General features: G+C 36.6%; 2 protein-coding genes and 1 non-coding gene across 3 annotated transcripts; all 3 read left to right on the top strand.

Annotated features, from left to right (window-relative positions):
• The first annotated feature begins 1,739 nt into the window (after nt 1–1,739).
• LOC122669382 (WAT1-related protein At3g30340-like) lies at nt 1,740–6,886 on the top strand. Its single transcript, XM_043866135.1, has 6 exons — nt 1,740–1,832; nt 1,892–1,954; nt 2,080–2,416; nt 5,241–5,405; nt 6,467–6,615; nt 6,722–6,886. The coding sequence occupies exons 3-6, from the start codon at nt 2,180–2,182 to the stop codon at nt 6,882–6,884; spliced, it is 714 nt and encodes a 237-aa protein (XP_043722070.1). The 5' UTR covers nt 1,740–1,832; nt 1,892–1,954; nt 2,080–2,179; the 3' UTR covers nt 6,885–6,886.
• A 6,130-nt stretch (nt 6,887–13,016) lies between these two features.
• Nucleotides 13,017–16,505, top strand: LOC122666594 (zinc finger protein 2-like). Its single transcript, XM_043862610.1, has 2 exons — nt 13,017–13,139; nt 15,789–16,505. Exon 2 carries the CDS (start codon nt 16,032–16,034, stop codon nt 16,479–16,481), a length of 450 nt encoding a protein of 149 aa, XP_043718545.1. The 5' UTR covers nt 13,017–13,139; nt 15,789–16,031; the 3' UTR covers nt 16,482–16,505.
• A 3,258-nt stretch (nt 16,506–19,763) lies between these two features.
• Nucleotides 19,764–19,835, top strand: TRNAH-GUG. Its single transcript has one exon. It is a non-coding gene; the product is annotated as a tRNA-His (tRNA).
• Nucleotides 19,836–27,100: the final 7,265 nt, after the last annotated feature.

Raw genomic sequence — 27,100 nt, 5'->3', positions numbered from 1 at the left:
AATAGTAACGGTATATCTAGGTTTACATGATGAAATCAAGAGATATCCTAAACCAAATATATTGAAATTAAAAGTAAGTAAACTAGATGTACCTAACATTAAAGGAAACAAGAAAAAAAGGTTTAGAAAGCATGCATAACTTAGGGGGAACCTCTAGGAAATGGGGAAAAACCTTCTTTTATTTCTTGAGGGTCTCCTATAACCTTTTTACTTCAAATAGAAATAAATATCACTAAAAATTATTGAATTTTGAGTGAGATGTAAATGATTTCGCATCAATGGAAGAAATAGGGATAATATTAACTCCTTCAAGGAATCAAACTGTCAATAATAAAATCTCTATTATTATATCTGTACACATGGCTGTACACATAGTGCAAAGAGATCTTTTTCAAAGAAGGGGAGGAGAGAGGATGGCAAAAGCCGGGCAATGGGACGTGGCGGGAGCTGGACGGTCCAGAACCCCTTTTAGATCATTACACCTGGCATTAAATATATCCAATGGTCATCACTATGATGGATATTTTAATCCATCTCTCTCTCACTCTCTCGTTTGAATTCCTTAACCCGACCCGACCTCATTCCTCAAAACCTCTCGTTTCTCTTTCTCTTCTCCCTTTCTGCGAACCTAAATCAGAGAATGAAAATCAGCGAACCAGGTGGTGGTATGGTTGTTGTTGTTGCTTCTCTTGAAATTTCAGGGGAAAAAGTTCAATCCGCCTTTCACCCTCCCCCCCTTGCAGTAGTCCCTTACTATACTTTTTAACCCTCAAACTTTTTGGTTTTTTTTTTTTTTTTTTTCTCCCATTGAAATTTCAAAGACTCAGAATCAGATCTACGAATTCATCAATTGCAGAGGATTTGTCATCACTGTAATCATCACTTTTTGATTCATGCGTTATCACTTGAAAAAGGTAGACCTCATTTCCCCCGTCTTATCCCCCACCAATTTCCTGTAACTTTCCAACGGAGATTTTGCTTTTATTTTCCTTATCTGTGTGTACGGTGTAGTTCTCAAATTTCATTTAAGTAGTTTAGGTGAAGTGTAGGTATATTTTCGGTCTGTGATCTTGTTTTCTTCTTGGTCTTTATGTCAGATGATTTTTGTTGTACATAAGCTTGTTGAAGGCTTGGGAGGTACCAGGCTCCAGCTATTGAACCTTAGTTTTCTTCTCTTTTTCTTGTTTATATGTTAGGAGTTTAGGTTTACAAAGCAGAGTCACTGAATCGCACACCTGTGTTGCCGGATCCTTGAAGAAGATGCAGAGAGGGGGAAGAGCATGAAAATCGAGAGATTTTGAAGAATGAAGTCAGATCGAGTTTAGGAGTTAAAACGAGAGAGTGAAAGAGAGATGGATTAAAATATCTATCATATTGATGACCGTTGGATATATTTAATGCTAGGTGCAATGATATGAAAGGGTGCTGACGATCCAGCTCCCGCGCTGGCAATTTAGGAGCCAGATCCGGGTTTTACGTCCCAAACAAAAATGGAAAAGGCCAAAATGTAGGACCAATCGACTCTATCAAACCTAGCAGGCCCAGAGTCTATGAATGCAAAGTAAGAAAAGCACCCTACTTTTGTTAATGTAGAACAAGCCAAAATGTAGGACCAATCGAGCAAAAGTCCCAAAACGCAACAGGGAAGTATCTTTCTTGCATTTGGAAAGGCAGAAGCAGAAGCAGCAGCAGCAGCAGAAATGGAGTTCATCAGATTACTGAAGAGATACACACCTCATCTCCTCAGGAGGAGCAAGCGCCACTGTTTTTGTTGTCTATGAGCACATCGTCTCCACTTTCCTCCTCTCCTCCCTCGCCTGCTTCCTCGAAAAGTATTAACCATTAAACCCATCTCTCTCTCTCTCTCTCATATTTGCTTAATTTCTTGCAGAGGGAAAAGGTCAACGATCACATTTCAGACAATCGGCTGGGCTTTCTTGTTGGGCTTCTTACAGTAATTTCTGATACACCAATTATACAAAAATATTCAAGAAAAAAAAATAGGGAATAATATTTGTGACATATAATTTCTTTCTTGGGTTTTTATTTTTGGTGTTTGTTTTTTGGGTGGCAAATTAGGGTACCATTAGGGCAGTTACTGCTGACATGGAGTCTAAGATATGTGTCAGCAACTTTCCAGAACATCATATTGAACACAAATACGGCAGTGGTTTTTGTAATGGCAGTAATTTTCCGGCGAGAGAGTTTCAGGTTTTGCAGCATCAATGGCCAAGCCAAGGTATGGGGAATTTCTTTATCGGTACTGGGGACTATTGCTATGGTGCTCTACACCAGAGAAACGATACCTAAACATCAATCGTCAGAAATTGGTTTTCCAGCCACCGGAAACCGGTTTATCGGTTATCTCGCCAATTTGGTTTCACTCCTCGCTCTTGGTTCCTTGAATGTGTTGTTGGTAAGTCATACATACTCATTCCTTTTTAATTACTGTTACAATTCTCTAATAAATCAACTGCCAAACATAGGGTACAAAATAGAATCTTTATTGAAATGAGAATCACAAAGTAGGTTCAATTCCAATGCAACGTTTATGATTGGATAGAATCATACCTTGTTAATAAATTAGTATCAGAGTTTTTTTTTAGCCCCCACCATTAAGGAATACACCACTTAGAATATTATTATTTTTTTACTAAAAACAGAAACAAAAATCATTTTGGTGGTTTAAAGTAAAAGGTTCTATGGGGAAAAAGAAAAATGAGAGGAATCCAAAACAAGAATCCATGTAATTCAACTAACCGGGAAGGATGATGTATCCATTTTAACCGTTTGATCTCTTAGAACAAGTTTGGATTTGGTTCAAGTAAGGTTCAAAGTGAAAGCTTTCTTTCCCTTTACACTCGGTGAAGCAAAAGTACACTCATCTAGGGTTATCGTTACTCTCCCCCCCCCCCCCCTCGCTCCCTCGCTAGCTCTGAAGTCAACGTTATTCCTAGTATTCTTCTATGCCTATCCCAAGGCAATGAGACCTATTGGTGAATGAATTCCTTTTTCTCTATGGGGTGAAGGAAACCAAGTCCAAGATCCAAACTAAAATTTAATCATAGTGACAACTTTCTTTTTACTTTTCAATATTTTTTTTTTTTGGTATGAGATCTACAATGGAGACAAACAAGGATCCGCAGGGGTCAGCTGGGCTCAATGGATCACTTATTGTTACACCACTACTATTACTACTAGCTATGATTAATACTCAAAGAAGGTAGGGGTGGATGTGTGTTTGGATCTCCAGCATGCATTCGATGATTGGGGGCACTTAGCAGACATCCCAACTATCAGATGTGTGGTGGATGCGCTGGAGAATTGGAGAGGATTTAATTATGTTTAGGAGGGTCCTTATGCTGAGCACGGATCATGTCCTTGTATAAGTACCGTCCAATGCCCTTCAAGACTAGCCACATGGTATCCACTATGGGACAAGGACACGATCTGACCTCCTTTATGCTACACCTCCACTGTCTACCACTGAACTAAAAGCTCATCCCTGTACTTTTCAATCTATCCATCTATTGACATGCACCCTCCTAGTCCTCATATTTTCAGAAATTTATTTTTGCTATTTAGCATTTTCATTTGGCCTAAATTTTGACATATGTGGAGGGAAGGTTTTATAAAAATTAAAAAAATTAAACAAATAAAAAAAAACCCTTAAGGTTGACCCCACCTTCTACAAAAATTTTGAACATCCAACCCACAATCTACCTGGCATAGGCTCTCTTTCTCTCTCTAAAATACCAATGGATCAAACAGATCACACGGACAGCTCTCACGCTCTCCGCCTGTTGCTTTCTTATAATAATTCCTACCACCGACAGATGCATTGTCATAACTGCCTTTAAATTAGGAATGTAAACAGATCGGATTTGGCTCGGATAGTGTTATATCCGCATCCACATCCAATTAGCTATCGGACGGATTCGGATAGGGCTAAACGGATACAGATACAGATACGAATATGGATTGGATATTTTTATCCATTTACATGTAAATATAGCTTTACGGATAGCTATAGCCTATCCGTATTCGTATTCGCATCCGTTTAGCTTTCGGATGGATTCGGATAATGCTAAACGGATACAGACACAAATACGGAAACGGATTTCGGCTATACACCTCTACTTTAAATGCTCTTTCCTCACGTGAGATAAAGTTAGTAGGTCCCCCAACAACCATGATTATATCACAATATCACATGTATCTATATCACATCACTGATTGAATTTATGATTTTGGTTTCCTACTAGGCCATAAGTTTGATTTAGGGCTGATTCTAACTTAAATAGAAGATTATGTACAAAATATATTAGGGTTGCAACAGGGTCAAGTTGTGCCAGACTTTTTAAAACCCTAACCCAATCTTGAATCTCCTTAGCTAGGCCCAAACCCAGCTCAACCCTAACTTAGGGTCTAGATAATCCAACCTTGACCTACCCCCAAGGTTGGGCCAGGCTAACCCTAATTGACTCTGATCATGGAGTCGGGGAAGGGAGATGCATGAACTGGATTGAATTGGGCTAGGTTGGGGAGAAAATTATCAAATTTACATAAAATAACACTATAATAAAATATATTATCACTTATTATCTTCATATATAATATATTATATAACAAAACATGTGTGACATTTAAAGTTGATTATATATATAGTATATCAATATATATTTTATAGTGTAACTTAAAACAGGGTAGGGTTGGGCAAGGTCGGTCTAGGACGAAGGGCTAGAAATTTCTAGTCCAGGCCTTGTTTGGGCTCAGGGCGGGGCAGGGTAGGTTTGGGCCGACAGGGCCAAACTTGCACCCCTACAATATATTCACAAAGCTTTAGAATTAACCATACTTCCTCATAAATAAAAAATGGGAGAAAGAGCGAAGCTATCTGTAATCTGGGTGCATCCGGTGCGCTGTACTGCCCCTACCCATTTTCACAGGGCATGGGAAATGACCATCACACCTCCATGAAAAGGCGAAAAATCCTGCGAATGCGGCCATTATTTGCACACCCCTCGTGTCTAAATGTAACTGTTAAAAGAAAAGAAGAAGAAAGTTTACAGCCAAAGTCTTATTAGTTTCTTTCATATAAAAACTTTTTGACCTTAATCTACAATTTGATAACAAATCAGAACTATAAATCACATTAGTGGTTTTATAAAGGTTTTTTTTTTTTTTTTTTTTTGTGGAAGGTTTTATAAAGGTTAAAACCGTAAGACATTAATTTGCAGGAACATGTGACGACTAAATATCAAGGAGATATGTCTTGGGCAGCCATGATCAGCTTCTGTGGAACCCTTCAAACCGTTGCTATTGCAGCCTTCACAGATAGGAGTTCCACTGCATGGAAGATCAGGTTGGAGGGAAGTCTTGAGGTTCTAACTATCCTTTACGGGGTAACCTTCTGTCTCAGTCTCTCAAATTTACATTATACTATGTGTGGAAGCAAGGAAAAGAAAGAAAAAAATTTCAGTAACTAGAAAAGAAAAAATTATTTTATTGGATCAATCTTATTATATATATTTTTTATTGGCATCCAAACATAGCCTTATCAGAAAAAAGATTCTCACACAGTTAAAGTAATCTGCATCCTCTTGCATGTGTTTAATTTAGGGAAAAAGAACTCTGTCTGGGAGTGTGGTCTACGTGAGCACTCTCATGTGTCTATCCCTCTCCTTCTTAAAACAAGGGGCAGAGGTGTCTTTTCAAATGGAGAGGAGAGAGATAGACTCATGGGAGTGCTAGCATAGGCCACACTCCCGGACAGAGAACTTTCTCCCTTTAATTTATTATTCTTTCTCTCTTCTCTTAATCACTATAGCTCATATATAATACATATTGAGATACATATTTATAATTAATATACATGTGTATACTCGGTTCGATTCAGGAATAAGTAATTTGGTACGGTTTGATTTATATCGAACGGTTTTGCTTAGGATTCATTTTCTTGATACCGAAATTGTACCGATTCTTATTGTGGTTTGATTTAATATGATTTTAAACGGCGGATTTCGATTTTGGTTTCAAATTGACACCCTTAGGTTGAACTGGCGTAGCATTGGATATGATATTCATGTCCTAAGCCCAACCCAAATTCCCTAGACAGATTAAGGCCGAAGCACACCAAGCCAGTAAAAAACCTACTTCATTATTTAAAAAATAAATAAAAAGAATGTTGCCTGATGATCATATGGCCTCTACACCCAGACATAGGAGTGCAAAATTATCGTCCGTCAACTAAAAAGTCTCATCTAGATTGATGGCCATACACATGCTCTCATCACAGGGACCACGCCACCGGCCAGCCGTCCCTTTTTGAAAAAACTACCATATTCATGATTTTTTATATTCTAAGGGGCCTAGAAGGCCATCTCCCAAAATGTTTTTTTTTTTGCGGGGTAAAATAGTTCTTAAGTAAATGACCCTAATTAAACATTAAGCAACTTGTGCACAGGGAATATTAATGACTGGAATATGCTTTTATGCCACAACATGGTGCATACATAAGAAGGGGTCCGTTTTTGCATCAGCATTTGGCCCACTTATCATCATCTTCTCCTTTCTCTTTGAGTCAAACTTCCGGAAAAAAGTTCAATTTGAGAGGTTAGTTCTTATAAAGCTAATTTGTTTTTCTAATTTTACTTATTTTACTTTACCTCACTACTAATCATATATAGGAGCCTTAATCTTGTGGTGATGGGATTTGCAGCATTATAGGAGCTGCATTAGTGGTGGTGGGATTATATCTCCTTTTATGGGCCAAAGCTAAGGATAGTGGATCAAAGAAGATGACCGAAGGAATTGAAAATTCTACAACTAAACCTGCTTCTTTGTTACCCTTATTAGGAGACAAGTTAGATTCTTGTGCTTGAATTAATTGGTTTAATCTGTAAGTGTATCATTCTCTATCAATGCCTTGTTCATTGAATGTAGTAAAGTGAGAGAAAATTTATCTACTTATATTAACACTCCATATTCAAACAAGGGGTTTCGTGTAAGTAATGACTCTCATAAAAAGTTGTTACGCTCTTCTTGAAAGAATCCCGCTCTAATACCACTTGTTGAATAGTGTGACAATCCAAAAGAGGTGAATTAAGCCTTTCAACAAAAGCTATATATATATATATAGTTGGGAAAGCATACTGCACTATGTTCTAGCTATATAGTATTTATAGTTAAAATATCATAAGGGCATAAGATCGCTATCTGGGCCTGTAGCGCCTGCACCAGCTCATGGGCGATGCAGAGGCATGAACACAAATGTTTTTTTTTTTTTTTGTGTTTTTATGAGGGCCAGGGTGGTGTTTTTGCACATTTTTGTGCACTTCTTTGTCTAGGCAGAGGAGTCACGTCAGCCATGCAACCAGGTAACGTTCTTTTTCCCATATTATACATATCCTAATTTCCCTCTAATTCCCAGTTTAACTAATAATATATAGGGATTGAGTTCCTTGTCTGACTGTACGTGTAGCATACGCTAGTACTTCCCTATGTCTATCTCTCTCCTCCCACAATAGGGGGCATATATATCATTACACTAAAGAAAGACAAACGCCTCCCAATAGGCCTAGGGTCATGCACCAGTGGTAGTTAGATAAATTTAGCATTCTTCAAGGTCATCTCTCCGTACATACCAAAGTACTAAAAATCACCTAAAGATAATTCCAAAGGTTTTTTCACTAGAGAGTTGAACAAATTGAGCCTTGCATAAGCATAATTCTAAAATATATTTCTTTGTCCATAAACTTTATAAGACAATATCGTCCTGGTTGGCTAAGAGTGAAGAGAAATAAAGTGTAGTAAAACCAGGCTTTATCCAAAAAAAAGAAAAAAAAAAAAGGTAAAACCAGGCAAGGCCAGCATAAAAGTAAGAAAGCCCAGCCCAATCATACCCCTGTTTAGCCATATAGTTCAAGTTAAAATCAGGCCCATATTATAGTTCACTTTGAGGCCCATATTCTTCCCATAATATGGCATCGTCAATTGAATGAAGAGTAAAAAAAGTGAAGTAAAATGAAACTCAAGCAAATTATAGATTTTTTTGGGGGAAAAGGTTCTCCAATGTATGATAATGTTTTGTCGCATCTTATTGGTATGCTCCTCTATGCCGCTTGCTTAGATAACGGTCTTTCATTTTTTATTTTTTTTGGTTATCACAAAGAATAATTGTATAACTAACTCAAAAATATTCTAAATATAATAAATAAATCTTCATTTTCAATGAGATACAACAAAATATCTATTTATTAGGCGAAAGCTTTCCTTCACACATGGGTTCTAACACTCTGATGAGCTCCTAAAATGGTGCCCCACAATGTGATATATCTCATCATTACCATTCTCCTTCTATTGTTGAATGTCCAAAATACCTTTACCTATTCCCATCCAACCACCACAATCTGTGGATTAAGAACTTCTCTCTTCACTGTGCTGAAGAGAAATTTGGTTATATTATCCATAGGTGAGAGTTTTCCCTTACCACATGCTGAAGGTTCACCAACCCATCCTAGGGTTCACAAAATCCCTATAAGGTTTTAGTATAGATTCCAAAAATACCCTTGTTTATACCCTCTCATGCCCACACTCTGAATGAATTCCTATTCATCATGGCTGAAGGAAAACTCAATCCGTATCTATATTGTAAATCCTACATACTCTCATAACACTTTACATCAATTCCATTTTCAACAAAAAATCTTTAAAAATTTTTTTTTTCGCTTGGCATTGCTAGAAATTTTTGTTTCACCGGACTTTACTCCTACCTGAGCGCCTTATCCGAATGGGGGTAAGGTGATCATTTATCGTTTTACTGTGTCATGACAATAGGTTCCTATTGAACAAGTCAACAGTAGAGGATCCAAATTGTTGTCTCCATATCGTATGTTTCACATGCTACTTTTGTACGAAGAGTGGACTCTAAAACAATTTTCACCAAAAAAAAGGACTCTAAAACATCGATCTTGTGATAAATAATGAGGGAGAAGATATGGTTTAATTATGGATAGGATGGAACAAGAAAAAAACAGTAAAACTCAAAAGTGAGTGGTAACACCTCAGCTTCCAACATCCAACGTGTCAGCTTCTTAATTAGGTCAACTTTTGTTACTGTCTTGTCTGCCACATAACACCTTCCCTTTCCTTGCCACACAATTAGGTTCTCCCACAATCTCTTTTCTCTTATAATCTCATCTCCCTTAGTTTCATTGAAGAGAAAGAAAAAGAAAGGAAAAAAAAAAAGGAGTTTTCTTTATGGTAAAAACAAACAATAAATAGTGTAAATTTCCCAAATTTATAACCCATATATAGTACACTGATTTCTCTTTATAAGATTCCAAATGTACATCATATTTGAACAGGAAGAAAGGGCTCCACCACACAAATGGGCCGGAGAGAGATGTTAGTTGATAGTTATAATGCCATTGAAAATCAAAGGCATAATATGTTTCATCTTACAAGGAAACTATAAATTAGTATTACAACTTGTTTGAAAAGGAATTTTATTAGGGACCACCACATTGAAAATAGAGATTGATGTTTTAATTAAGAGTCATAGTACCATTAAGAATCTAGGGCATATTATGTTGCATCTTACAAGGTAACAAAGTTAGTCATGGACAGTTTGGAATAGACTTGACAAGCTTTAAGCTTTTGTACTCTTTCTCTTGCCATAGTCTTCTTTCAACAACCACCTAATTTTGATAATTAATTAATAACTTAATTGAATCTAGTGACAGCCCAATTAATATTTGTGTGGTTATGGTGTAAAGGTTATGAAATTTTTTTGTGTTTGATATTGATGATTCACTGACAATACTTGTTGTAGATGTAAATGGTGTTTACAAGCTAGCGCGCCCATTTCTCGTCAATATCAAGGCTATGTTTGATAATCGATATGTATTCTCAGAAGAGATTCTAGATCTAAACCATAAAGCAAAAAAATAGAAACGAATTGGGTTCCAAAATGCGTTTTAGGCCTAAATTCTATTTTGATAACGCATACCAAACACATTCTAAATCGTTCCATATGAATGACAGCTATATTTTCTGATGAATCAATTTATAATGTAAGTTTTTGAATTGACAACTTCTTTGACAAATGATGTAAGAACCCAAGAAACACTTTAAATTGAATCGTATATCACGAACACCCCCAAAAAATCGTATATTGTTTGGGGTTCACTTACAGGGAGTGTCCGTAAAATTTTTCTTTTTTTTCTTTTTTATTTGTTGAAAAGATAAATAAGCCTTACCACAACTAGACTTTTCAATCTATCTACTTAAGTCATCCCCTCAAACCCGTCTCCCTCGTTAGTTATCAATTGACAAGGAATGGAACTTATATATGACACTACGGAAGAAACACTTTAATTTGGAATCTTGTGAAAGCTTAACTCTAACTAAACAAAGCCTTACCTTAACTAACCAATCATGGGTCGTAGAAACACATAATATGACTCAATATGAATCATTCAGCTTTATGGTCTCTGTTTCATCTTGTGCCCACCACAATGACCCTTTGCTTCAAGGACATATAAAAGGGATTGATAAGGCCAAGGTTAACCCTTAAAGTATTCGTAACTAGGGACAAAATTGGGTATTATATTCATATGGTTATCAAGTTACATTTCTTTTAGAATATGATTTCAAGATATGAATGTGAGTGTTCATATTGTTTGTGTATTGAATTGGATCATATGAGAATCTTACATGGACTATTGTCAATTGTTTTTAAGTTACAAGCGTGATAGGTATTGGTCCCCATACTTGAGAGGCCCTTACTGTTAGAGCGGGGAATTGTATGTTATGATGTACTAAAAGGGTGATGCCAACACTGGTTACACATCAGTGCACTGCAGTGTTCATTTGTTGATGGAAATGATGCTCGATAAAAAATCTACTCTTGACTAAAGTGAATATCTTAAGAGGATTAATCCGATTGCAATTGAATGAAATCTGAGCTCGGTGTTAGTTTTTAAAGAGTTTACAAATGAATTTCAAATATTATTATTTATTTAATAATTATATTTAAAAAATTCTAAAATTTTAATGTCCAAAATCAATGGTCAAGATTCTATAATAAAGTAAAATTACCTCAGTTAATTAGCCACAAAAAAAATTACCAAAAAAAATAAAAGCCGCCATGCAAGGAATTAGAGGCGGTTTTTGGATTTTTTTTTGGCAACGGTAAATATCACCACTAAGATGGACTTGGCTCTTGTGCAGCACCAAAACCACCCCAAATATAGGGGGAGGTAGTCATTTCACATATGGGACCACCTATGAAATGACTACATTACCCCTGTTTTTATTGTCGTTTAGCGGTGCTGCACCTGTGCAGCTCCTGCCACAGCTGCACAAGATCTTTTTCCCATTGAAATCCTGTTTTCTTTGTAGACATTATGATGATGAAGATTTCCAATACGGGAAAGCACTGTAGTATCCGGAAAAACTGTAGTTATGTATGAAAAATATATAGTGACACCAATACCTTTGGTTGCGTAAACGGTTAGAATCAATTGTTCTACTTTAAACAACCAAAGTTCGAATGTTGGTATGGTGATTCTCTCAACAAATCTCTTTCAGAGGTATTCTAAAATACCTCATTTTAGGATGAAGACCGGAAAAACGTCGAATTTTGGTATTGGCAATCCCTCTCTGTTCAAAGGTATTCTAAAATTAATACCTCATTAAGAATGAAAGGCTTTTTCCAAACTGCCTGCTTAGGCCTTAGAGCTCTCCTAAGCTCTCTCAGTTTATCAAAGTCTCGACATTGCAAAAACATGGTTCTGAATCTCGGATCAGTATCGGTTGAGGTCGATTCAACTGAATATATTTTGATTTTTTTTTAAGTTTATTTTTATTTTTTATATTATCTTGATCGTTATTGACCGATACCAACCAATATTGATCGATTTGATCCGGATAATATCGGGCGATCCGATCCTGAGATCAAAACACCCACCAACTTTAGCCGATACATGACCTGATCCATTAAAAAACGATTTTGGGGGTTTTTTGACCGATCCTGACTGATTTGTGCTGATTCGAACCCGATCCAGAAAGATTTTGGTAATGACCGATACCAAGTCCGATACCTAGATTTTGAACCTTGATTGGATATATGTTTTGCAACAAGATTACCTACATCCTGCTTCTGCTATGGAATTGAACATAGAATGAAAATCACAAACAAACAATTGGATTTACGTTTTTCGACAAGATTACCTAAATCCAGCTTCGAAATTGAACACAAAATTCTTGAATTCACTTTTACTAAACCAGTGGATGCATGATTACTGTAATCAAAATTTCTACAACAAGAAGGTTACAAACCCATGCCAAGGGGACCCTAACTCTCTTTAACACTTATTAAGACCCTACCCACCCATGACACTTATTAAGGAGACCCTACCCACCCAAACAAAAATATACACAGATCAATGAAGGGAGAAGGTACCACGTTAAGTTTCAACATCATATTTAGGTTGAAGTGATTCATTTTCATTACATCCACCTGGAGAGTAGCTGACATGATCAGCTACTGCCGAGCTACCCGACAGGGCCGTATTGCTCAGACATGGTGAGGCGCGCAATGATCGCCTTACCCTCAATCGGGCAAGATGTCTGGGCAGAATTAAGACGGTCATTGCACGTCTCATCGTGTTTAAGCAGCACGATCCTGTCCAACAGCTCGACAATATAGAGGATCCAAATTGATTTAATTATATCCATTTCAAACCTTACTAATAAATAGAGTTAAAATGGACCTTAAACTATAATTAAATTGATATATAAAACCAAGAAGGTTGAAGCCATATATTGCCTTGATGACCATAGCACAGTAAAATACTTTTTCCACCACGTGTAGAAGAAAAAGAAGAACCCCCCACCCCCACTCAGTCACTTCTATGAACTCAACCCACTCGGGCCCCATGATCCCTCCTCCACTCCACTCAGTTTATAAAATCAGACAAATCACTAGACATGTCCACTGCACCATCTCCAATTTTCCATCTCTTTTTCTTCAGGAAAATTTTTAACTCCGATCACTTAATCATCCCTTCCCTGATATGGCAAAACCAGAGGTTCTCTCAACACCATCTTCCACCTAAATCTGCACTTTCCATGTGAGTTCTCTTCTCTCTAATTTTCTTTCTTTCTTCCTCTTCTTCATTTTAATTTAAATTTGAATTGAAAGATAGTTTTTTTTTTTTTTTTTTAGCCATGATTGGATTTGAACTGGGTCAAGCAAGAATAGCTGAAATATTGAAATGTTAATGAGTCTATAGTAATCACTTAAATTTAAAAAGTGGGTTTCTATTTTCATGGTTGAATTCAAAATGGGTTTGTGAGAATATCTTGAATTTTAAAAGTTTAATGTAGAAATAATCACCCATGACAAGAGCTTGTTGGTTTAGTGTTTGTGGGTCTCTCTAACTAACCACACGAAGAGACAACCCATTTCAGTGTTTGGTTTTTGTATGGTTATTGAGAAGACCTAATATTATTTTCATGATTGGGATTTGAAACAGGCTTTGTTAAAATAACTGAAAACTCTTCAAAACAAAAAAAATTTTGAATAAAGAAAGCCAATCATGTTGGTTAACTGTTTGTGGGGTTGAAGAGACATATACTACCTTGATTGTTTGGTTATAATAAGTTCTTGAGAGAAGAATTAATGTTGCTTCCTCTTCTTTGTTGTCACTTAAGACCAAGACAGGCCTCACCATAATAATAGCCGACCTGTAAGATTCAGATCTCACATTAATCTTATAGTATTATTTAATATAAATTTTTGTTTCTCTCTTCTCTCCTTATTCTTTCTTTCTTTCTTTCTTTTATTCTTCTAGTGGTCACAATGTGAAGCATCTCCCCCTCTTCTTGTTTCTGCAATCTTCCCAGACTTAACCTTCTGATCCATAGAACCTTCTCTCTCTCTTTTTTTTTTTTTTTGGGTGAAGACCTTCTCTCTCTCTTGATTCCTTGACTTTGGGTCACATGGTTACTAACATATGGACCTCTGGATATAGACGGTCCAATGAGTGGACAGCTCATGGTATCTTATCTGTTCATACCTGATAGCTCTGAAAGGGAAATGAGCACAACTGTTAGATATCTCTACAGTTTAGTATAACAAGAGAAATGGACCACAAGATCAGGTGGTCCTCATTGTAGATTCTGTTGCAGGTATTTAGAGAAAGGGTTGTAGGGTATGTATCATCCTAAATGCTCCTGAGGGAGCACCAATTACTTTCTTTATTTCATGAGACAAATCATAGAACATTTTTTGCTTTTTGTGTAACCTGATTGTGTGTAAGTACGTATCCGTATTAATGTATCTTTTAATTGGTTTGGAACAATAGTTGCAGGAACCATGAAGATCCATTATTGAAGAAGATGTCATTGGTTATAAATGATTGTACTAAAAAATCATTTTAAATTCTAGGGTTCACAAACCCAAATAGGATTTTAGTATAATGCTCAAAGAATACATTCCTCGCGGCTAATATATGGATTCTTATTCACCGTGGCTGAAGAAAAACTAGTGTGATCCAAATAGTTTCACCATCTCCCTCCCAAATTAGGAAATTTAATTTGGCCGTGTGAAACCTACAGAAAATTAAAGCATGTAAATTGAATGGAACCACAAGCTAGGTAGGTGCCCATCTGACAAATTTGATCAATTCATTGTCAGGAGGGTTGTTTGGAAAAAGACTAGACTGATTCATCACAGTGTGTAACAATTGTTATCAACAACAACCAATTTGGCCTAGATTGGGTTTGGATTCAGAACTTCAGATCCAAGTGAGATATGAGAGTAACAGTTCCTTACCCAACCCTGATCAGTTGGCCGGCCAGATTTCAAACTGCATGATTGGGTTAGGTTATCCAACCAAAACTGAGCACAGATCCACCAGGTATAGTTGCTGACTGCTACCCTCTCAAATGGGTCGGATCTAATCCAATCCAAATCCAATAAACCCTATCAGACAAACAAGATTATATGAGATCATATTTGCACTTTAGGCCTTTATCTTGATCACCCCTTCAATACCCATATAAGGAAATCATCAAGGGGTGGGGGGTGGGGGGTGGGGGGTGGGGGAAGGGAAATCTTATTAAAATCTTCTGCAGTACCGGCGGGGTGGTAGTGCACATCCGATGGTACAGCAGAGGCCATGTGTGCCATGTGTGCCACCTGACCTCTGCTGTGCCGTCGGATGTGCACTTCCAAGGGAAGATGGTTGAATAGATTATAAATAATCAAGAAAAGATGGTTGAATAGATTATAAATAGAGTTTTTTTTTTTATAAAAAAAAATTAGCAAAAAATATCTCTACTTGTTGGTGTTTCTTTTTGTATCTTATACGGATGATCCGATCCGCAAGGACCATGATTGGGAATTGTTTGATCGTCTTTCTCTGAGCTCTGCCTCCAGGTAGATACTCAGACGTGTTCATCCATTGGCTATGCGACCAAGTAGAGATCTCTTGCCCAAAAAATTAATATGTTTCTTTGAGGGGTTAATTACTTAATTGGAGTGGTAAAATGAATTAAGGAAGTGGTAATTAATTAACATGGAAATATTTATTTTTTGGATGGGCCGACAATGGGCTCAAATGGTGCCATAAAGTTGGCGACAACAGTTCGATTCCCCACTGATTTTTGCAGGTCTTTGTCTTTCTCTCTCTCTCTCTCTCTCTCTCTCTCTCTCTCTCTCTCTCTCTAAAAACCATTTCCCATTGTCACTCTCTTCTTTCCTTTTGTGGTTGCAGGAACAGTAGACCGTTGCTTCTCATATAATGCTACACTAATCCTCATCTCCCTCATCCTTCCATCACCCATCATCTCTTCTTTCTTTTCCTCACTTTTTTCTCTTCCCTCATTAATTCTCTCTCTCTCTTTCTCTCTTGGCTTGTTTAGCTAGATTCGTATACCCATTTAGCTACCAATTTCAGTCTACGTGTGTCTACCATCTTTCTGTCTCTCTCTCTCTCTCTCTCTCTCTCTCCATAGCTATGGAGCTTGAGCCAAACGCATCTCTTAACCTCAACCTACCTAAACGAAACCTAAACCTAGACCTTGCCCTAGAGAACTCATCATCATCATCTTCTTTATCACCTCTAAGTCCCACAGAGCCACGTGTCTTCTCCTGCAACTTTTGCCAGAGGAAATTCTATAGTTCCCAAGCTTTAGGTGGACATCAGAACGCTCACAAGCTTGAACGAAGTTTGGCCAAGAGAAGCCGAGAGATGAGTGCTGTTTTCCAACCTCATGCAGGTTTTAGCCACCGTCCAAGCCCTGATATCGGCGGCGCTTCCACTCACCGTCGAGTTCCAACACCATTAATCAGCTATGAACATCAACAGCAAGTGGCAAGATTCGGAAGAGAGATGATGAGTTACAGGCCTAAGAACGTTCAGCATCAGGAGGAGTTTAATCAGCTAGACCTCTCTCTCAGGCTTTGATCAGTTAATTTACTCTTTATTCTATTCTCTCTCTCTCTCTCTCTCTCTCTCTCTCTCTCTCTCTCCTCTCTCTTCAATCCTTTTTTGCAACTTTCTTATCTAATTTTTCGGATTTAAAGCTGCAAAGTAGAGTTTGGACTTGGGCTTAGAAATAATAAATTTTGTTGTATGGGATGCTCACAGACAAGATCCATGGTATTGATATTTTTGTGTATTTTTATTTTATAATGTGGAAACTGATTAGATTTTATTTTAGATGCTTTTTATTTTTATTTATATTTCCCAAGGTTGAGGACCATTTATGGAATCAATATATATAACATTTTTTTTATAAAAAAAAAAAAACAAATGAGATTGTAAAAAATTTGGCACCAAAGTGAAGTGGGAAAAAAAATAGTCCATATATAGTTCAAAGGAAGAGATCGATCTAATTGTTTGAATTTGAATCCAAGATTTCAGATATCCAAATCTAGATATAATTAGATCCCATTAAAATTTTTTTTTTTATAAATTCTAAAACTAGTATTATGATCCTTTTTATCCATGGGATCTTATTTTTCTATCACCTGGTGCATTTGCTCTCGGCCTTTTGATTCTCTGGTATTATTCCTTTGTTGTATCGGAGCTAGGTTTTTCTTTCCTTGTATAGCTACTCTTTCTTTTAATATATTTTTGTTCATAAAAAGAAAAAGAACTTTAAGTATTCTGCGGGCCAAGTTTTTTAGAAATATTTGGAAAACTCAATATATAAAGGGTGAAGGCTTTTACATGAGTGATTGATGGGTAAACCTTTGAGTTTGGCTATGAAAAGTGATAAAGTGATGCAACTCAAAAAAAGTGGATTCATTATAAACTAGAAATTTTAAAAAGTACAAAATAACAAGATTAGAGGGGACCACATTACTCGAGAGTCAAAGAGGATGATCGTAAAAAATCTAAAGTCAGGGAGGAGTAGAGGACCACTTAACTCTGGATCTCAACAAACTCACTCACTTTAAGAGAACCACAAACCCACATTGGAGTATTCACTCACTCTAAGAAAACCTCAAACTCACATTAGAGCTCACGTGGTGCACCCAAAAGAGAGAAAAATCCTCATCCACTTACTTTTCTACATGTAAAAAATACAAATGTATAAGAGGAGGGGAAAAGAGCAGTTGGAATCTGTTGGAATAAAGTCACTGAAAAAAAAATAGAGAAGTTGAATAAATGCGCGTGACATCATGTTGGCTCCATCATTTTACCATGCTTGAAAGAACTCATCCTCGAGTTTGGAATGGTTATCATTTTGTCAATCATCGAATTGATATGAGTAAAATGCTTCCATTGCGCTTTGACAAACACTAGAGGTTTACTCCAATCTACCAAAATGGCAAAATGATCATTGGCAACCTCATCCATTGTCGAGTTAGTTTTGTGATAATTGGATTTATTTTGAAACTTGCTCACAACAAGAATCATAATTTGCTCTAATACCAAGTTGATACAACTTAAAAAAAAAAGAAGAAGGAAGTTTCAAAATAAACTGGAAAAAAAAATACAAGATCACAAGGATCGGAGATGACCACTAGATTCTGGGTCTGGGAACTTACTCACCCTTGTGTAGGGCTCACTCACCATAAAAAACCTCAACTCACATTAGGGGTTACATGGTGCATCAAAAGACCAAAAATACTTATTCACTTACTTTTCTACCATCCAAAAATGAAAATATATAAGATGGAAAAGGTCGTTACAAAAGAACCGCCGGCTCCGTTTGTTTCGGTGTAAAATTTTACATGTAATAATTGTACATATAAAATTTTACGTGTTGACAAATTTTCCAGTGTTTGTTTCCTATGCAGTAAAATTACAATGTAAAATTTTTCAATATGATTGCTAGTAGTAAATCTTCTATACAAGTTGCAACTATGAATTCAACTATTTTATCAAACACCCAGTGTGCATCTTTGAGTCTTTCAAAATTATAAATAGTTGAGGTCCTATAGGAGTGAGTGAATCCCACACTTAGTTGAGTGAGTCCCCAAGAGACCTAAAGTTTAAGTAGTCATCTCTGACTCTTGTTATTTTATACTTGGTTCCTTATGGCCCACTATGTTTGAAGTTCTTCCCTCTGATTTTTGCAATGGTCCTTGTTATTCAAACAAACCTATTTTATAAATAATTTTTATGGAATTATAATGGCATATGGATAAGTCCTATTGGTGTGAAATTTAATACATAACTATATAATGACATGGATAATATATTTGTGAATCTAATATGACAATTAAAAGTATCTCATAACCAATCATTTTATTTTATTTGAAGCTTCAAAGTAAACAATAATACAAAAGGAACACTAACTGGTGCTATGTGTGGGAGTGTTTCGGTGCCCAGACACAGCTTGGAGCAAAAACACTATCGCACCCCTGGATTTTTTTCATCTTTTCAGGGGGATGCGATGATCTTTTTGGGTCAGGGTGTGTTTGAGTCCAATTACAAGTCCACACACATCATCGGTTAGCGTTCCTTCTCTGTTTATTATTTACTTGTCAACTGTCAACTTCGGGTGTGAATCAAATGCTTTCCTTTAACCAATTAGACTAATAAGTAATTTTCAAGATGTTTGGCCTGTCTTTAGGGCTTTTTTTATGGATGCGTTTCTTTTGCTTCACGTTCACGGGTGTCTGAATTTCTTGAACCAAGTGGTTTATTTATTGGAAGCGCCAAGAAGGACGAATATTGATGTGGGGACAGGATTGGTTCTTTCAAAAGTTTAGAAGAAAGAATACAAATAGTGTTGACTTGTTGGTCAATTTGATAGTTTAAATGGCGTAAACTTGAAGCCAGTGAGTGGCATGTAAATAAAGAAAAATATGAATATGAGATGTTATATGAAACCATTCATTAAAAAAAATTTCAGACTGAGATTCTTAAATTGTAAGAGAAATTTGTAAACCTCCCATTGAAATAGGGTTTGATTCTCAAATCAACATTTGGTACAAATCTAAATCGATTTTTGTTTTAGAAGATGTCTTGAAGACTTTAATAAGTATCAAAACAAGGTTCCATTTGGTTGCCAGGGAAATTAAAAAAAAGGAAAATAAAAATTTCAAATTTAAGAAAGAAACTTTGGTAATTATTATCCCAAATAGTTATAACACTAACTCTAAATCATTCCATATTTGGTAATTTTTTTTGCTAAGCATTCCATATTTAGAGATTAAATTTCAGGAAATTTTCAAACATAAGAAAGAAAATTTTGGTAATAGTTATCCAATGTAACTTTATAAATATCAAGTGGCTGTAGTTTAGTGGTGAGAATTCCACGTTGTGGCCGTGGAGACCTGGGCTCGAATCCCAGCAGCCACACTAATCTAGATTGTTGTAATTTTTATTTTACTTACTTTAAAGTAAAGTGATTTTAAATTTAATTTCTTTTCCTTTAGTTTTCCTTGCAACCAAACAAAACCTTGGGTTTGAAAAAAAAATTTTTAAAAGATATCATTACTCAATATGGTAAGAAATTTACACAATTAGATTGAATAACAAATACAAAATAGCAGGTATCTCAATAACCCTCCAAAAAAGTAATACCAACAACCTGGTCAAAGGGGTTCTGATAGGGTTCTAGGTCTGGTTGAAGGATTAATCAAAGTTGGATGATATTATAAAGAAGGGCATGCTTAAAGCCCTTGATTCACATGTGGCAAGTATACAAGTCCGATCAGACTCTTTCGTGGCAATTCAAATGATACTGGGCTCCTTCAAGGCACCATGGCACTCTATAGATCTGGTTCGCGACCTATGTGAACTCCAACAGCGGTTCAGAAGCTGTGTGTTTCTTCACCATGTCAGAGAGATCAATTCTTGCGCCGATTTCTTAGCAGGGTTCCTTCACTCCTACCAGGAAATCCCCTTATGTAAAGATAGTTTCCCCGAGGCACTCTCCATCTTGGTGCGCAATGATGCCAAGGGGAAGAAATATTATAGATTGTAAATACCTATATTCCTTATAAATATAAATTCTTCTTCTCCAAAAAAAAAAAAAAAAAAAAAAAAAAAAAAGTTGGATGTTAATCGAACGGACATATTTGAATATATCAAGGGATCACAAAATTCGTAAGTTGCTAAAACAGGATTTCAAATTTAGTAACCATGGAAAAACAACAACTAGATCAAAGAATAGAAAGTAAAATCAAAATAGAAACTAAGAATATAAATAGTAACTAAGGAAGAAAAATTAGTGAGTGAGTTCAAAAGTTAGTAACTAGCATAAAATAGAAGTTAAAGACGAATATGTTGCTGCCAAAGGGCATAAAAGAGGGCAGTGTATTGCCAACAAATAGAATATTGATGGGTTGATTTGGTGACTATTCTAGCACTAAGCTACAATCTGAAATTGAGAAAAAGTGCATTAGAAATTAGTGGACAGAATAGCAAGTGAAAGATAGATGACTAGCTAGAAGATGAAATTGATAGAAGACTAACTAGCTAGAAGATTTAAGATAGAAGATAAAAGAAGAAGAATATGAACTAGACTTCCCACCTAGAACTTGACTAGCATCTCACCACTCAACTTGGCATTCCCACCAAGGTTGTTATTACTTCTCACAAGAGAAAATAATTGCATCTTATAAAAAATCACAAGGAAGAGTTATAGTTCTATCGAAATTGTTGGGGATAAGTTATAGTTCTGTCGAAAAAATAAAAAAATTAGAAAATTTCTAAACTACTACAAATTAAAAATCGATTACTTAATTCTATATAAAACCTCAATCCCTCATATTTAGACTTATAGAATCGATCCATTATAATAGAAATCACAAAAATATTGAACTCATGGCCAGCCCATTATTCCATTGGATACTCAAAAATTATCATATTAGCATTTTTTTTTCTTTTATCCAAGTTGATGATATGGTTTGCTGTTGGCTTTTCTTGTTCTTTTGAACTACATCTAGTACCCTTGGCTCCTTGGGTTCCAAAAGTACCAAAATTAAAGCTTAATTTTGATGGCTACTCCTTTGGTATCCGAGGTGCTTCCTAGATGCTTGTAGATCAATAAATAAAACTTTTGAGGAATATCCATGGAAACATCATTTGAAATTATTTGAAGTAGTGATTGATTTGGCCTAAGCATGTTAAGCTTTTCCCCACAACATTTTTGGTTGAAGGGGACTCCATCAACTTATCTCATTAGAACAATTTATAATTGCCAAAGCTTTAGCCCAATATGCTGTGATCTGTAAGGTACTTTCCCTATCTATGATAATGAAGAATATTTTACACAAATAGGACATTCACTTGCAGGTCATCTATATATGTATATGCCTTTTAACTTTTGGATGGATAACATATCCCATAATGTTGGCCACAAGAAATTTATGGGTGGCTACTAGCTACACAGGTTCACTAGTCCAACCCATATGCATTGGAACTCAAGCTGATTTCAAGGTCAGATATTTAGAGATCTTTTTCTATTATTTTACTAGGGTTTTGTTCCTCGTTGTTATACCTAGTGAAATGTAACATTTCACTATTTACCACTTAATAGTACATGAGTTAGTCCATGTGATAGAGGACCAGACAACCATCTCATTTGTACAATTTCAGCTTAAAATGAGTTAATTAAAATTAGAAACGACGTCATTTTGAATTTTATATTTATCTCTATTTGATGACATTTTGATAATTTTATTTTATTTTAAATTTTTTTTTGGGGGGGGGGGGGCGGAGGGGTGAATATTCTTTAAGCATAGTGTTGCCTAGAAGGACCCATTTTACTATATGTAACTTGGGAAAATTATCACCTCCAGTTTGCTGACCGGCCCAGTTCTCCAGTTCCTCTAATAGGGGGATGGTGGATCCCACCCGGACAGGGTGTTTGGGCATGGGTAGAGAGGTCATTTCAGCCCCCCTTTGTTAGAGGAACTGGGGAACTGAGCCGGTCAACAAACTGGAGGTGATAAAGATCCATGTAACTTGGGAAGCAATTTTCTATTCGGGAGTGTGGCCTACATCCGCAGTCCCATGTGTCTATATTTCTCCTCCTTAAAACAAAAGGGCAGAGCTATCTTTTCATGTGAGGAGCAGAGAGATAGACTCATGGGAGTGCTGGCATCAGACAGAATTCTTTTTCCCATGTAACTTTCAATTATCAAATTTTCAAATCAAACCAGTCGTACAAATCCATGAATCGAATCGAATCAAATCGAATCTTACTGTATCCGAATCAAAACAAGTCAAATTTTTAGGGTTTCAATTATAAATTGCAAGGGAATCATTGACCTAGTTGCAAAAAGTAAGGAAAGTACAATTAATTAAAAGCTTTGATTGATAATTGCAGTTTCCATTTTGGGAAAATCATGGATTGCTGTTACTTTTGATAATGTTAGTCAATTTAGGAAACCCTCACCCCCACATTTCTTGGTTTTCCTCTTGATTTGATGTTTAAACAAACAAAGACGTGAGAAAGCCTAACAGAATGGGCTCTTAAATTTAATAAGCAATCCCACACGTAAAATAGTGGGCCTAATTAGCTTTATTGTGTTTTGGATTACAGCACATTAGAATCCTATCTTGTTGCAGTTTTTTAGCCAATCAAAGATTTAGATACGACTTAATGTTACCTTCTTGATTCCAACCAAATTGTGAAAATTAAACAAAAAAGAGTTGAGTTCTACTTCACTTGAATGAATGAGAGAGAGAGAGAGAGAGAGAACTAATCAGACTCTTCTCTATGGTACTGTAAGCAACTATTTTTATCTTTTGAATGTGACAACTCGCAAAGATGATATTTCATTTAATGAAATCATGCATCACTCGTTTAATTTTTAGTAAGACAAGGTCTGCTTCTAGCTGCTTCCCTTACTTACCTTTCTTTCTTTTTTTTTTTGCTTTTTTGATAGGTAAGGTGAGATGTAGGATGTGAACTAGAAGATTTAAACTCAAAATCTCCAGGTAGCAATGGACCTTTACACACCACTAGCTACCAAATGCACTAGGCACTTGACGAACATTAACTCATCACAACATATTTTCACTATCAAGCTATTTTAAAGGAAGAGAGAGAGAGAGAGAGAGAGAGAGAGAATCCAACCCCCCAAATAGGGGTTCAAGTCAGGGAGACCCAAAAAGAAAGGTAAAACTGTTGGGCTGTTTGGTAATACAATTCAAGTTAATTAATTTCTCAATTCTATAGGCTAGAATCCAGGATTCAATATCCAAGCTCTATAGGGATGGTGTTTGGACTTAGGATGAGCTGCATCTTGGATCACATTCCATGACATTAGGATTGAGATTGTAGTTTTAAATTCTTTTTTCGGGTAGTTTTGCATTCCATTCCTACTCTATATATCCTATACCTTGTTATTGGTGAAGCTTGATCTCGGTCTAATCTAAGAAGTACAAGTCACTTTTCCCTAATATTGGCGGTCCCACTCATCAGGGGGGGATTGGGGACAAGAGCCATATGAAGAAAACCCGCATTTTTTGGGAGTTATTTAAATTGGGGTTAATACTTTTGTACTTTCGGGGATTAGGGTTTCTCTATATTAGTATGCATCAAAACACTATATATAGGAGTGATCTTGCAAGTAGGAGAGTGCTAGGGTTTTGTAATTTCTTCATCAGGATCGTGGAAGCTCTGATTTATCGCTTAACCATGGACATAGCCATCTTGAGTGAACCACGTAAATTGTTGTGATCTACTTTTGCTATCGTTGATCTGCTGCATGCATTTTAATTCTTAACATACCTAGTCTCCAGTCTACTTCTGATCTCTAAAGAAAGATAAAAAAAAAAAAAAAGTACCACACAGCCCATATTTTGCAATCCCAATCTAGGATTAGATTCCAAACAAACCAATCTGAACCCATATTGAAAAATCCAGCTCAACATAGCAATCTCGGATTGCATAACAAACGTCCCCTCAAATTTGTATATTGGGCTCCTGGGCCCAAAATTAAATTGGGTTGAAATTATTCAACCGTAATACCTATAAAAAAAATCACTAGAACAGGTGGGCTTGGAAGAGTCTTTGTTTATGATCCTTCGGGAAAGGCTGGGCATGCTAGCAATATACCATACGCTAGCACCTTATGTGTCTATTCAAAGGGGGAAGAGAGAGATAGACACATAGGGTGCTAGCATACGGTATACCGCTACCATACCTATCCCTCTCCCATGTTCATTTTAAGTTTTTAATGGTGGTATTTTCTAACAATTCTACCAAAGCAATGATGCAGATAGAGAGATTATACTTGATATATCTTTTTCTCTAGGCCTTCGATTATGTGGATTTTTTGTTATACATACTACGATTTATTTTTGACATGTCATTAGTGGTGGTGGGATGGGAGGCCATTAGACACGGAACCAGGAAATAAATTATTTATTTATAAGAAAAAGAATACTACCTAGTCGCATGGCTCCTGTGCCCATACACATACACAAGAGCATGTAAAAGTACTGTCCTGCCCCTTATAATATAAAAATTATAACTATATTGATGCCCTTGTGTGCACTCTCAGTGGCCCTCGCACTGGTTCAATCAATATCTTTGAGTGCTTTGGGCATATTATTCTAATATTCTAGAAAATAAATATTGATAAAAATAGTTAAATAATTGTACTTTTACTTTGTGCCAGGCTGGGCTCAGACTAAAGTCTCAACCTAGGCCCGGCCTGATCTCCAGCCCTGAAATACCAGTCCGACCTTCGGCCGTCCGAGAGAAAAGCCCAGCCCAGGTTCATGGTGGGCTCGGAATTGCCGGGCCAAACTTGCTCCCCTACATGTCTACTACAGCGCTCAATAAATGGACCTGGTGAGTCACCCACAGGTGACGCAGATAATTTCCCAAACGTCCCCACAGGCGAATTCCAGCTCATAGCCGACCTGGTGACTGGTGAGTCACTGTCAGTATTTCTTACCTTCTTTTCCCTTCTTCGGTCTTCGCTGCCTCACTTTTAGCTTCTTGACTAAAACGTATCAGAATTGTCCAGCTCCCGCCATTGGAAATAGTGGAAACCTTAGCAACTATCCTTTCTGCTTCAGTTCGATAATCCAGTTGCCTCTTAAGGTTCGTTTTCTTTAGCATTGGCTACCTATGAACTAACCGTTCTTCTTCATGTGCATTTTTTTGTCTTTAATAAAATTATTCCATTGTTGCTCTCATCTCACTTGGCGCTTATTCCCTACTTCAGTCTTCTCCATTTTGAAGGTCAAAATCGCAGAGTATAACTCCGAGAAGGATTTCCTGTCCATGGTTACAGAGGACTCGAAGATCCCCCTGCATCGCTTCAATTGGCAACGGTTTTGGATACCTTCTCCAGGTTTTATTCCCCCTCTCCACCTTTTGGGTTTTTTTGGAGATACAGCAAGTTGCTTTACATGATAACTTATCATGATTTCAATTTTAATGACTCAAGATTCAATATAATTTATTCATTATTCTAGAAATTAGGGCAATAAACCATCTTAACCTGGACGTTTCTTTTCTTTACTTAGTGTGGCAGTGCTTGAGCATATTTGTATATATGTATGTACACTGAGAAGTGTTCTTAAATTTGGGCCTAACTTAAAATTACGTTCTGTCAATGTTTGAATTTGATTGGTTCTTATTCCCCCAAAAGAATAGAAGTAGATTGGTTCCTACAGAACATCCAATGATCAACAACACTTGGGGATTACAGATTGGTTGGAATATGATGTTAATGAAGAGACTATAGATGGATTTCAACTCTACCTGCCTTCATACCCCCCTTCCCACAGTGGTGGTTTAGCCTTACTGATTCATCTTAAATGTTCTGTAGGAAAGATGCAAAACGGTTCTGTGTTGGCATCCTGTTGGTAAAGCAATAGTTATTGGGCTTGAAGATGTGGTGATTTCACTACCTTATGTTGAGGTGTGTAGGTGGATTGCTTGAAACATATCTTGAATTTCTTGAGCTTTTTGTAACTGGTTATCTATAATGTTCCCTTGAGCTATTAGTTAGTTGTTTCTATTTATGATGGTGATTGTTTCGAATCTATATTTTGTTTGCCTTGTGAACTCTTGGAAATTTATTTTGTGAAGTTCTTCGGGGAATCTGGGACCTTCAGGGATTTGTGCAGTAGAGTTTGAAAGGGGACACTCTGCTTGCTAATTAATGTTTGGCATGCTCTGGGTACTCTACTGAACTACTCAACTGAAGCTACATTCACTCCTACAAGGTCTCAGGATTTTGAGAGCTGGGGAACATGAGCAATTAGTTGTTCTGGGCTACTCTTACATAGTTAGCCGAGAGATTCGAGAGATAGCTATAATTGGTTGCATAAGTAGCACAAAGCAGTATACAAAGCCTGATTGCAGCTGAAAATGCAGAATTCCTGCAATGAATCAATAATCTTTCCTTCCATAACCAAAACTCTGAATTACATTGGATTCAACCGGACACTACTGTAGAGACCCAAGTATTCTCTTTTTTCTCTTTAAATAATAGGCATCAAAATTATGATTAAGATAATGGAAGAAGAGAAAAAAAAGGGAATATAGAAAGCACACAAGTCTAATGCAATACAAACTGGTGCCCAAATAAAAGCAGGGTAATTTACACATACCATCACTGAGGTTTAACGAAAGTATAATTTTACCC

Source organism: Telopea speciosissima, chromosome 7, assembly GCF_018873765.1.
Source record: "Telopea speciosissima isolate NSW1024214 ecotype Mountain lineage chromosome 7, Tspe_v1, whole genome shotgun sequence".
Classification (NCBI taxonomy): domain Eukaryota; kingdom Viridiplantae; phylum Streptophyta; class Magnoliopsida; order Proteales; family Proteaceae; genus Telopea; species Telopea speciosissima.
The sequence above is the reverse complement of the archived record's forward strand: the minus strand, read 5'-3'. Positions and strand labels throughout refer to the sequence as shown.

What these genes read in the sequence shown, in the direction of transcription:
- LOC122669382 (XM_043866135.1), top strand. Translation starts at nt 2,180, where the DNA reads ATGGCAGTAATTTTCCGGCGAGAGAGTTTCAGGTTTTGCAGCATCAAT. An exon ending in TTCTAACTATCCTTTACGGG is followed by an intron (nt 5,406 to 6,466) that starts GTAACCTTCTGT and finishes ACTTGTGCACAG; the next exon opens with GGAATATTAATGACTGGAAT. An exon ending in AAAAAAGTTCAATTTGAGAG is followed by an intron (nt 6,616 to 6,721) that starts GTTAGTTCTTAT and finishes TGGGATTTGCAG; the next exon opens with CATTATAGGAGCTGCATTAG.
- LOC122666594 (XM_043862610.1), top strand. Translation starts at nt 16,032, where the DNA reads ATGGAGCTTGAGCCAAACGCATCTCTTAACCTCAACCTACCTAAACGA.